The sequence below is a fragment of the Oncorhynchus masou genome, chromosome 23, assembly GCF_036934945.1.
Source record: "Oncorhynchus masou masou isolate Uvic2021 chromosome 23, UVic_Omas_1.1, whole genome shotgun sequence".
In the NCBI taxonomy this organism is placed as follows: Eukaryota; Metazoa; Chordata; class Actinopteri; order Salmoniformes; family Salmonidae; genus Oncorhynchus; species Oncorhynchus masou.
Genome location: NC_088234.1, coordinates 42,602,926 through 42,614,879, shown reverse-complemented (window position 1 = coordinate 42,614,879; position 11,954 = coordinate 42,602,926). Strand labels below are relative to the sequence as shown.

The following is an 11,954-nucleotide window of genomic DNA, read 5'->3' as shown; positions in this document are numbered from 1 at the left end:
TACAGTGGAAACGGTTTCAACTACGCATCTCATCTTTTCTGATCTGAATGCCCCGTCTGCAGTTAACTGTTCGACAATGCAACATTCTAAAACTGGCTAATTTTGAGTCGTCCTATCGGTCCTTATGTCGACTGTTGGATATGAGCTGGGCTTATAAAGGCTAAAATCCTAAATCAGCACTCCTACTCTGAGATACGTGATACATACGACCCCTGCTCTTTTCCTACCCATCATCCCCCTGGAGCTCACCCCCTCCCTTAGTCCATTTGCGGATGGAAATAGCTTGCCTGTGACACTTGGCTCCTGAGCGTCAGGGCAGCTTTAAATCAAATCAAAATGTTTTTGTCCCATGCTTTGTAAAACAACAAGTTTAGACTAACAGTAAAATGCTTACTTGCCGGCCCTTCCCAACATTGCAGAGAGAAAACCTAGGAAAATTATCTAAAAATAATAACAAGAGGAATAGAAATACAATAAGTGATGATAACTTTTCGACACAGACAGGGTACCAGTACAGAGTCGATGTGCAGGGGTACGACGTAATAGTAATAACGTAATAACGTAATAACATTATTTACATATACAGTAGGTTGGGGTAAAGTGACTTGGCAACAGGATAGATAATAAACAGTGTCACCAGCAAAGCACGCCTACACCATCACACCTCCTCCATGCTTCACTGTGGGAACCACACATGCGGAGATCATCCGTTCACCAACTCTGCGTCTCACAAAGACATTGTGGTTGGAACCAAAAATGTAAAAAAATTGGACTCATCAGACCAAAGGACAGATTTCCACCGGTCTAATGTGCATTGCTCGTGTTTATTGGGCCAAGCAAGTCTCTTCTTCTTATTGGTGTCCTTTAGTAGTGGTTTCTATGCAGCAATTCAACCATGAAGATCTGATTCACGCAGTCTCCTCTGAACACTTGATGTTGAGATGTTACTTACTTGAACTCTACAAAGCATTTATTTGGGCTGCAATGTATGAGGCTGCTAACTCTAATGACTTATCCTCTGCAGCAGAGGTAACTCTGGGTCTTACTTTCCTGTGGTGGTCCTCATAAGAGTCAGTTTCATCGTAGCGCTTGATGGTTTTTGCAACTGCACCTAAAGAAACTTTCAAAGTCCTTGAAATGTTCCATATTGACTGACCTTCATGTCTTAAAGTAATGCTGGACTGTCATGTCTCTGCTTGTTTGCGTTGTTCTTGCCATAATATGCACTTGGTATTTTACCAAATAGGGCTATCTTCTGTATACCACACCTACCTTGTCACAACACAACTGATTGGCTCAAATGCATTAAGAAGGAAAGAAATTCCACAAATTAACAAGGTACACCTGTTAATTGAAATGCATTTCAGGTGACTACCTCATTAAGCTGGTTGAAAGAAAGTCAAGAGTGTGCAAAGCTGTCATCAAGGCAAAGGGTGGCTGCTTTGAAGAATCTCAAATATAAAATATATATTTAATTTGTTTAATACTTTTTTGGTTACTACATGATTCCATATGTGTTATTTCATAGTTTTGCTGTCATCACTATTATTCTGCAATGTAGAAAATAGTAAGAATAAAGAAAAACCCTGGAATGAGTAGGTGTGTCCAAACGTTTGACTTATTTTAGATACATTGTATCTTATGATCGTTGGGGACAAATGTGAAACCAGTCATATGGCAGCAAATTGAAGCATATCAATGTATCACTTTTTCCACAGCGCAGTTTATGAAAACGCTGGCCTTATAACTTGGGGTGAAATTTTGAGACCCAGGCTATAGGCTTCTGTAGCCATGCGCAAATGACAAATGATAGCGCCAAACCTGTCAAGTTGATTCATGATTTCTAGAATGTTTTTAATTATATGCCTAGACTTATCAGCATTTTTTCAAGTTGTAATGTATTAGCCACTATCGGTAGGCACAGTCAGTTTTACCCACATACATGTATACCAGTCACGGACTTTAGTGTTAGTTCCATTACATCGTTAGTTGACCTTTCTTTCCTCTGTCACGTTCGTGTGGTTGTTCCAGAGGATCGCTAGCAATAGTGGACCATATTAGGATACCGTATTACAAGTTGTGCAATCATTTTGGTACATGTAGCCTATTTGACTCATTATGGAACCCAAACCATTACGTAGCAGTTTAAACCTGGAGCACGCTTCACAACGACTCAACTATTGCCATCACAGATCCATTAATAGTGAGGATAATTAGGGTAGATATATATATTTTTTATTTTTTTATTTTTTTATTTACCAATATATTTGTCCAAATTACTTTTTGTATTATTCAGAAATAGTTTAACCCTTAATAATATACAAGGTCAGGGTATTTTTAAAACGTTTAGTTAGTGCTTAAGGTGACAAATATGCATATTTGCATAGCTTTCTTTAATTGATCCCTAATATCCTTAAACCGTTCTCTCCATATATTTTTGTGAGTCCGTCGAGAATTTTTTTTAAATAAGAAAATGGTTCACCAAATTTAAAGGGATGGCTTTAGATAATGCACTGAAAACACTATTAAATGAAAACTCCACGAGAAAATCTGGTGGCCAGCAATTTGGGACTCTTTTCAGCAGTTGAGTAAATTGTATTCAGCGTGCCCAAGGGAACCACATGCAAAGCCCATTATGCACCTGCATAAGGAAAGTCTGAATACCTACTAAAAACTACTAAGAAGTGCATTGGAAAGGCGTACATTTCCTAAGTCTGAATCGGGCCCTATGCAAATTAGAGTGGGTCCAGGGTGTCTGGGATGATGGTGTTGATGTGAGCCATGACCAGCCTTTCAAAGCATTTCATGTCTACAGATATGATTGCTACGGGGCAACAGTCATTTAGACGGTTACATTGGCGTTCTTGGGCATAGGGATTATGGTGGTCTGCTTAAAACATGTAGATATTACGGACTGGGTCAGGGTGAGGCTGAAAATGTAATTGAAGACACTTGCCAGCTGGCCGGTGGATGTTCTGAGTACGCGTCCTGGTAATCCGCCTGGCCCAGCAACCTGGTGAATGTTGACCTGCTTAAAGATCTTACTCACGTCTTTACCTTGCGTTGAGATGATACTGTTTGCCATGACTAGCCTGTTGTTGTTTGGCAGAGGAAAAATCTGATCAGGACTAAAAGCTAAACAGTTCGCTCAGATGGGAACTGATTTCTCATTCTGGAGTGGAATCCCTCCCGCCACATTTCTGCCAGCCCAGAATGTAAATAGACAGGAACTCCTGGGGTAGGGGTGAATGGTGAAGTGGAGAAAAGAGAGAGAACTGAGTGGTTTCAGCTCCAAAACAGAGTTTATCTATCAACATTCAGACATTATGCTGAGAACATTTAGTATGCATGAGCCCATCCATTCACCACATGAAAGCCCATTGGGAGCATTGCCCAGTGATCACACATGGAAACATCAGTGTGAAAAGGTGCACTTGACTGTCGGCCTACTCTCTTCCACACAAACACCCATCCACACAGCATGTCTGACTCATGCTCTCCACTCATTAACAAAAGATGGTATAATAAGACGGTATGGTAAGGAATACTTTTTTTTGGGGGGGGGCTAAATATGAGAGGTAATTCAGTCACCCTCATAAACACAGTCTGGCTTTTTACTGCAGCCAGTCAGGCTTTTACTTGCGCATTTACCCCGTGTGCCCCTGATGTTACACCTACTACTCTAACATTTACATGTTCCCTTGTCATCTAAATTAATAAATCACAGGGCTTTTATGCTGAGGGCCCAGATGAGCAGAGACAAGCCTCCTTTCCCCTCCCTGTGACCTAAATGCAGCTGCTTTCCCCCCTCTCAGTAAAGGCCGCTATGGGATCACATCAAAAACCAAGCCCTCTGCACTGTGAAGGCAATTTAAAATCCACAAACAAATTATTAGGTAAACACACAGAGCGGAGGTGTGAACCTTATGAGGTGCAGTGTTTCATCATTTACATATGATCAGTTTAGAAATGTTGTTTTGTGTTCTTTCTTCTCATCTCTCAATCTCTCAGCCCAGCTAACAATTCTAGGGAGAGAGAATGTATTTGTAATGCTACCCGTAATGTTCCCCTAATGTTTCAGTGTCCAGTTTTTCCATTAGTTAGGGGTACACTCTGTTTGCTAGAAAACTTTTTTAGCATGTCCTGGTGTTAAAGTTATGTTTTACATTAAGGGAATGTTCTGTTCTCTTATCTAGGACATTGTTAAAATGTTCTCAGAATACACAACATTCATGTTCTAGATGCGTTTTATGGGACGTTTCAAGAACATTCATGTGTCCAGTTTTCTGAGTGTAAAGGAGAGTATTCCGACAATGTCACATCAAACACACACAGAACATGTTTGCCATGTTCTCACAACATAATTTAAACTCAACAGAAAAAGAAACGCCCTCTAGCTGTCAACTGTGTTTATTTTCAGAAAACTTAAGATGTGTAAATATTTGTGTGAAGATAACAAGATTCAACAACTGAGATATAAACTGAACAAGGTCCACAGACATGTGACTAACAGAAATGGAATAATGTGTCCCTGAACAAAGGGGGAGGGTCAAAATCAAAAAGTAAGAGTCAGTATCTGGTGTGGCCACCAGCTGCATTAGGTACTGCAGTGCATCTCCTCCTCATGGACTGCACCAGATTTTGGTGGCACCAGATGCCAGTTCTTGCTGGGAGATGTTACCTTACTCTTCCATCAAGGTTCCTGGACATTTCTGGGGGGAATGGCCCTGGTCCTCACCCTCCGATCCAACAGGTCCCAGACGTGCTCAATGGGATTGAGATCCAGGCCCTCTGGTCATGGCAGAACACTGATATTCCTGTCTTGCAGGAAATCACACACAGAATGAGCAGTATGGCTGGTGGCATTGTCATGCTGGAGGGTCAGATCAGGATGAGCCTGCAGGAAGGGTAACACATGGAGGAGGATGTCTTCCCTGTAACGCACAGCGTTGAGATTGCCTGCAATGACAACAAGCTCAGTCCGATGATGCTGTGACACACCACCCCAGACCATGACGGCCCCGACGACAAATGCGAATCCGACCATCACCCATGCAGGTGTGATGTTTGGATGTACCGGTCCTGTGCAGTTGTTGTTACGTGGTCTGCCACTGTGAGGATGAGCAGTTGTCCATCCTGTCTCCCTATAGCGCTGTCTTAGGCGTCGCACAGTACGGACATTGCAATTTATTGCCCTGGCCACATCAGCAGTCCTCATGCCTCCTTGCAGCATGCCGAAGGCACGTTCAAGCAGATGAGCAGGGACCCTGGGCATCTTTCTTTTGATGTTTTTCAGAGTTTGTAGAAAGGCCTCGTTAGTGTCCTAAGTTTTCATAACTGTGACCATAATTGCCTACCATCTGTAAGCTGTTAGTGTCTTAATGACCATTCAACAGGTGCATGTTCATTAATTGTTTTTTGAACAAGAATGGGAAACAGTGTTTAAACCCTTTACAATGAAGATCTGTGAAGTTATTTGGATTTTTACAAATTATCTTTGAAAGACACTGTCCTGAAAAAGGGACATTTATTTTTTGCTGAGTTTATTAGTGTTCTAGACACATTTCATAGGAATGTTGCATTTCTGTGTACTGGATCAGTTGTCGTCAGGACATTGCCCGATGGCCCTAAATAAACATCGCCAACATTTAACTCAACATGACCTCCTCTTAGATTTGAACTTACAACCTTTTGGATGTAAGATCATTCAGGTCTTACTGCTACAATGTCTCTGTCAGTTATCAATTAAATCAATCTTTGATCATTGACTTGATTTACTTATTTCAACAATTGATTGGATTTTAGGATAATGGAGGAGATGGCTGCCGTTTTACGGTCCCCTAACCAATTGTGCTACTATGCATTTTTTCCGCGTCATTTGTAACTTATTTTGTACTTAATCTTTCTGACACCATCTCGTATGTCCGAAAATAGCTTCTAGATATCAGGACAGCGATTACTCACCCCGTACTGGAAGAATATTCTTTTTATTCAATGAGTCGGACGCAAAGGATTTACTCCAGACACCCGGCAAGGCCCTCATCCTCGTCATTCGCAGGAGAAAGTAACAGAGATATCGGGACGTAGGTCTGGGTGCCTTGTAAGGATCCGACAGCGAGTGGGTTAATCTGCCTTTACCATCGATCCTATTAGCCAGCGTACAATCACTGGATAATAAAATAGACTAACTACGAGGACATTAAAAACTGTAATATCTTATGTTTGACCGAGTCGTGGCTGAACGACGACCTGAATAACATACAGCTGGTGGGTATTACACTTTTTCGGCAGGATAGAACAAAAATGCATCATCAGGTAGAACGGAAAACCAGCAAGCACCAGACCCTGTAGAGTAATAGTTTAATTCCTCTGCCCTAGAGGAGGACAGTGGGTGGTCATCATTGCCCTGTGATCGAGACCTGCTAAGCGAGTCACCCTACTCTTGCATTCTTAGCAGGTGTAAAAGTGCATCCATCTAGGTCGGCGGCGGAAGAAACAGGCGCAATGGATGATGGTCATTGTAGTTAATTACCACGTTCATACGCTGAACGTTGATATGGCTTGGAGTTGCTGTGGCACAGTAGTTTGTGCTACTCAACAGCACCCGTATATAACAATTTGTTTTTACCAAATAGACTTATGTTTAAAAACAGTGAATATCAGAGTATCTGTCACTGGTATCATGCTGGTGGATCAATCTAACAAATGGAAAATAGTTGGCAGGTACCTGGGGGTTGAGTCTGATAAGTCTGTGGACCAGACCAAGTTGAATTAATAGTAGTCTTTTTTTTCCACAGATGTCCTGCTTAGCTGCTTAAAATTCTTACAAGCTTGTTTTGGCTGGTCTGTAGCTTACTCTTTACATGTTTGGGGCTGCTGGTGAACCATGATGTGCAGGCATAATCAAAAGTGACAATGGACTAGCGCACTTGCCAGTCTTTAGGGTGTCGTTGTCAGCCCGTTTCGAGGATGCTGGAATTATATTTTGGATGACGTGTGCATGCCTACAGGAGCCGTTTGAAGTAGCCTAATCAGATGAACACATTGTGACTGGTTGTGCTTATTACGCCCTATATCAAATGTAATACATTTTAAAAGTTAAAATGACACAGTATTTAGGCTATATTGAAGTCTTGGGTTCAAGGTGCGAGAGGAATAGCCGCTCTGATTGGAGAGGAGGCAGATCAGCGCCTGCAATAAGACTTCCTGAATAACCGGCCCGGCCTACAACAGACAGCACATCTCAGTATTCAAGGGGAAAATACAGCCGGACTGGCCTGCTACTGTGCCTTTCTAGACCTTATAAAAACTGTGGAGAACACACCCACAACTGATCCAAATGGAATGAAACATCGAAATCACAGGGCTGTTGGGCCTTTATTCAAATGACATTTTTTTCACTGCAATTTACAGCCTAGACTAGAGTTTTGAACTCTGCGTGAAAACAATGAAAAGCTTTCTGAGCTGCTTATGTCATGTCTTCACTGTTATTTCATAGGCCATAAGGCATCTGGCCTCTCCACTGCCAATCAGTAAGCCTATTCCTGCTTGTTCTTGTGTAGTCAGTCACATTGAAAATGTGTGCAGCTCTGAAGGCTTTTATGCGTGGTATGATTACTAGTTAGCCTATTGCAGATCTGGACAGACAATCCACCTGCTGTGCCTCCATTGTCACTACGACTGGTGGATAGAGGGCCAGACAGACAGACTGGTAGACTATATTGACCTGTGGTGTAGTTAAAAGGTAGCGTGCGGAAAAGCGTAGTGCATCAGGGAAGCACCTGAACACCTTGATATGGGGAAGGCGCCGGAAAGCAGGTGAGGACATTTGTCTAGGATGGAAGAACTTGGATGGTACCAGCAAAAGAGCAAACAGACCAGGGGGGGGAATACACTACCCTCCCGTGTCCAATAATAATAAAAAATAACACACACAAACCCCCCCCCCAAAAAAAAATAACACACACGACCCTCCCCCCCATTGTTCATTTCTCAATCAACTTGCATGAGAAAGAGGTCGTTTCGGGTGACGATCTACAGAGAGTTAACGTCTCTGTGGTGAACACGTCTCCCTCAAGGCCGTTTGCATTCAACCCAAAGTGCAACAAATCAAAAGTCCTCCTTGCCTGTGGTGACATTGTCGCAACATGAAAAAGCCGAGCGATTTCATATAGCTGAATATCACTCAGACATGTCTGAATTAAAAATATTTTTTGTTGTTGTACCATATAGCCAGCTTTGTATTGAAAGGAGCTTGGAGTCCCAAGGCAGATGGTCACTGCTGTGATGTGGTGAAGCAGCGGTCGAGACGCTGGAGCATCAGTTGATAGAGGAATATATCCCAGACAAGGTTATTCATTGATCTGGCAGTGAGTTTGTATTAGAAACCCTGTGAAGTGCCTTTCCCTCTTACAAGCATGCAAATGAGTAATGAAAAGAACATAAATCTAGCAATTTTATACAAAACATTTGTAGAGCTAGGATTTACTCAAAACGTACACAAAAAAGTGTGACACACCAGTCGCGTGTCTACAGTCAGACAAGGGGTTGGTGGGTGGGTGGGTGCTGGGCGGGCTGGAAGCATGTACACACACGGCTGAGATGGCTCGGTGACCTGGACAGGGCAGGGTGTTCTCTTCCAGGTGAACAGGCACATGAAACACACGCGATGGGGCAGGCCCCAGTGAGGCCTTGGCAAGGGTCACCGGGTCCCTGTCACAGCCTCTTCACCTGCACCACTGACAAGGGGAACCCTTGAAAGAGCATGTCCAGACGCATCACCTCATATTATTCCTGAAGGACCTATGCCCCCTAGTGAAGACATAGGGTAATAACATCCATTGTTCCAGTACAGCAATGACAAATTACTTTTGAAACACTACCAGCTCCTTTAAGTCAAAATAGAATAGAGTATTCTGAGGGTATGTGCTGAATGGAACCTTAGAACAAGACTACAGTTGAATACACTAATGGACATATCAATAAACACAATAAAGTATCAGTAAATGTGAGATTGTAAGATTGAGTGTAAAAACATTGGCTCCTATTTTTTTAGTGTGGACCGACCAACACACCCCTTTATTTCTGCTGGCCAGGGAAAAGCCACCAGCATCGATGTCTGTCACCCCTGGGGTGGGAGAACTTATTTAGCCTCTGTCAGAGCCAGCAGACAGAAGGGAGAGCACATAATCATCAGTGGTCTCCCTGGCTTCGCTTGCGCTTTAAGGCCTAAATAAGCAAGGAAAATAATCCAGATGAAAATAGTAATGGCTACTCTTCTGTTTATGTTGAATAATCACAAGTCCAGTGAGAACGGCTACAATACACATGATTTACTGGCTGCCTCTACAGCCCGATCAAACTGTTGAACACTTAACAGTGCTAAAATACAGGAAGCGCTCAGACTTCAGCTTGCTGACTCTCGTGATTCGGCCCCTTTTGCTGCAGGCACTACCTTCAATGTCCAAACCATTAGTGATTTCTGTAATGCTAAAGTGGCGCTCTAGGGCAACCATTTCCCTTGCATTAATGTCCTACTTCCACTGCAGTGAAACAAAGGCTTATCCTAATGCCTCAGTTTACCTTAGCATGCTCCCTAAACAACTCCGGGTTAGGATCTGGAGGGCAGCACAAAGAACCAAAAGGAGAAACGGATCCCGTTCCACATGTACATTTTTAAAGCAGAACAATTTATTATCAAGTACAAGTATATCAAACAAAGCAGAAAAAAATCCATCAGGTTCACAAAATTGTTTTGCCACAATCTGCGTCACTTTTGTTCGGTACAGTACAGAGAATGACTTATCAAGATTGGCGATTTTTCCACGTTAGCTTATATTTTAAGTTCTTGCTTTATTTTGTAAATGTGGAACTGCACTGCTGACACCAGAGCAGAGTAAAAGGCGATTGACCGCAGTGTTTGGGTGTCAGAGTTCGTAAAGTGCTTTTCCCCCTTTAATACTGGTCAGTCAGTCCTTAAACAGGGCAATGTTTCCTAAGTCTTCTATGGGCCAGGAGGAACTAGTCCACATAGGAAGAGGAGTGCCCTGCCTTACTGCCAGTCAAAGGAGCGCTTCACCAGGCGGTAGAAGTTACGATTGTGCTCCCGGAGGTAGGAGCGTAGCTGTTGCAGCACGGTACTGTTGACGGCCGGGTGGGGACGCCCTTTGGACTCGTGCAGGCAGCGTTCTCGCCCCTCACTCCGGATACAGAAGAACCCCTTGGTCTGGTTGAAGTAGAAGTTGGACGACATTATCCTGGGGGGCAGGTTGAGGAACCGCTCTACTTTCTGCAGCTCGGGAAGGGGGTCCCGGATCAAAGTGTCCCCATCAACGATGTGGATCTGCTCCAGAGGGAAGTGGCGCAGCCAGTTCCGCATATGCACGTCGTAGAAGCTACGCTGGATGGCCTTGTAGCGGGTGTTGAGAGCTCCGCTGCGCACCAGCAGATTCTCAATGGCCTGCACTGGCTTGTGGCTCTCCAGGCGGTTGAAGTAGACCTGGGTGTAGTCTGAGACGACGCGTTCAGTTGGGTCCCGCAGGATCAGCAGCAGCTTGATGGAGGAGTTCATGGCACGGATGCGCTCTGGCGCCAGGGAAGAGGTGAAATAGCCTGGCGTCTTCTCCACTGTGATCTGGTGCGGGTAGGAATAGGGCATCAGCTCACGGTACCAGTCAAAGCCCTTGGCGTAGTTCTCGTCCCAGTCGAAGAAGTGCACCTCTGTGGCGGCGGCAGCGACCTCAGGGTGGATATCTAGCATCTCCAGCAGGGCGCGTGTCCCCCCCTTGCGCACCCCAATGATGATGCTGTGGGGGGCATGTTTGCTAGTCCCCGGGGGTGGAGACAGAGTGACATTGGCAGTGAGTCCAGGGCCCAGATCCAGACTCTGAACAAACTCTGATGGGGCCGCATAAGTCTGGAGAACCAGGAGGAACACTGACACCAACAAGCAGGCCATGGTGAGGGAGGTTGACGAGAAGAGAACAATAGAGGAGAGGGGATGGTCAGAGAGACAGGAGAGCAGTGGATCAGGTTTAGCTGTGGATCAGAGCCATCTCTTTGTGATCAAAGCTCACATGAACGGAGCGGCTGTCTTCGTCTGCCATCGAGCATGAGGAGGAGAAATCACAGCCAGTCCAGAGCACATCTGTAAGAGACAGAAGGAAGAAAAATGTACTTAGGTCTTCCCATTTGATTATCATGAAAAGCTAGCATAGCCCGAAGGCAATTTCTTTAACCTGACAAAGCTTTCCAGTAATTAATAGAATGCAAGTCTGTCTCAAGTGTTTCCTCTCTTTTCATTATTATTATTATTCATCTCACTCGGTTTGAAATGTTTTCCTTCCATCTCCCCCTCGTCTCTCTCCTTATCAGGAGTCACTTGTTTTAATTATATGGTGTAATTTCACTGGCTGAAAAAATATTTAGATCTCTCAGCCACATTTCTGGGATGAACTATGCAAGTATCTGGCTCTGGGCCAAAACACAGGCCACACTACTTAATTTTGTTTTACCGGGGGTCATAATCCTCACTCAAATCAATACACTTAACCTTCACCCGGGAACATTTCAATGAAGACAGCAGGGGTAAAGTGTAAAGGACAAAGTGTGACTGTAGAAATAAGACAAGCTTTTAGTTCTGGATACTGTACCTTCTGATTTTCGATACATGTGAAGTAAGATCAAAAACAAGACCAAGAGAATTAGGACAGGAAGACTAGAATTGAAAAATACTGGATATAGACTCTGAACAGCCATAACATTTGAATCCTCCTGACCTTAAGTCTTCCCAAATGCTTTCATCAGGGAAACAAACTACGGGAGAGGTCGATTCCTCCATGCAAGTCAAAATAACTGCTCTGTTGCATAAACATCAAATACCAGCAAAAGGTCATGGTAAGTCTCTCTAAATAAACTCCCAGAATCATTATCTGGCTGAAAATAGGCTTTCCTGC

The 11,954-nt window shown here is 43.7% G+C and overlaps 1 protein-coding gene across 1 annotated transcript in view; it reads right to left on the bottom strand.

Moving 5' to 3' along the window:
- Positions 1–9,247: 9,247 nt before the first annotated feature.
- LOC135509981 (heparan sulfate glucosamine 3-O-sulfotransferase 1-like) overlaps positions 9,248–11,954 on the bottom strand; it is a 32,292-nt gene continuing 29,585 nt past the window's right edge. The window contains exon 2 of the mRNA XM_064930796.1: positions 9,248–11,146. Coding sequence (XP_064786868.1) covers positions 10,052–10,957 — 906 coding nt within the window. The 5' untranslated portion in view covers positions 10,958–11,146 and the 3' untranslated portion in view covers positions 9,248–10,051. The remainder of the gene's footprint in view (positions 11,147–11,954) is intronic.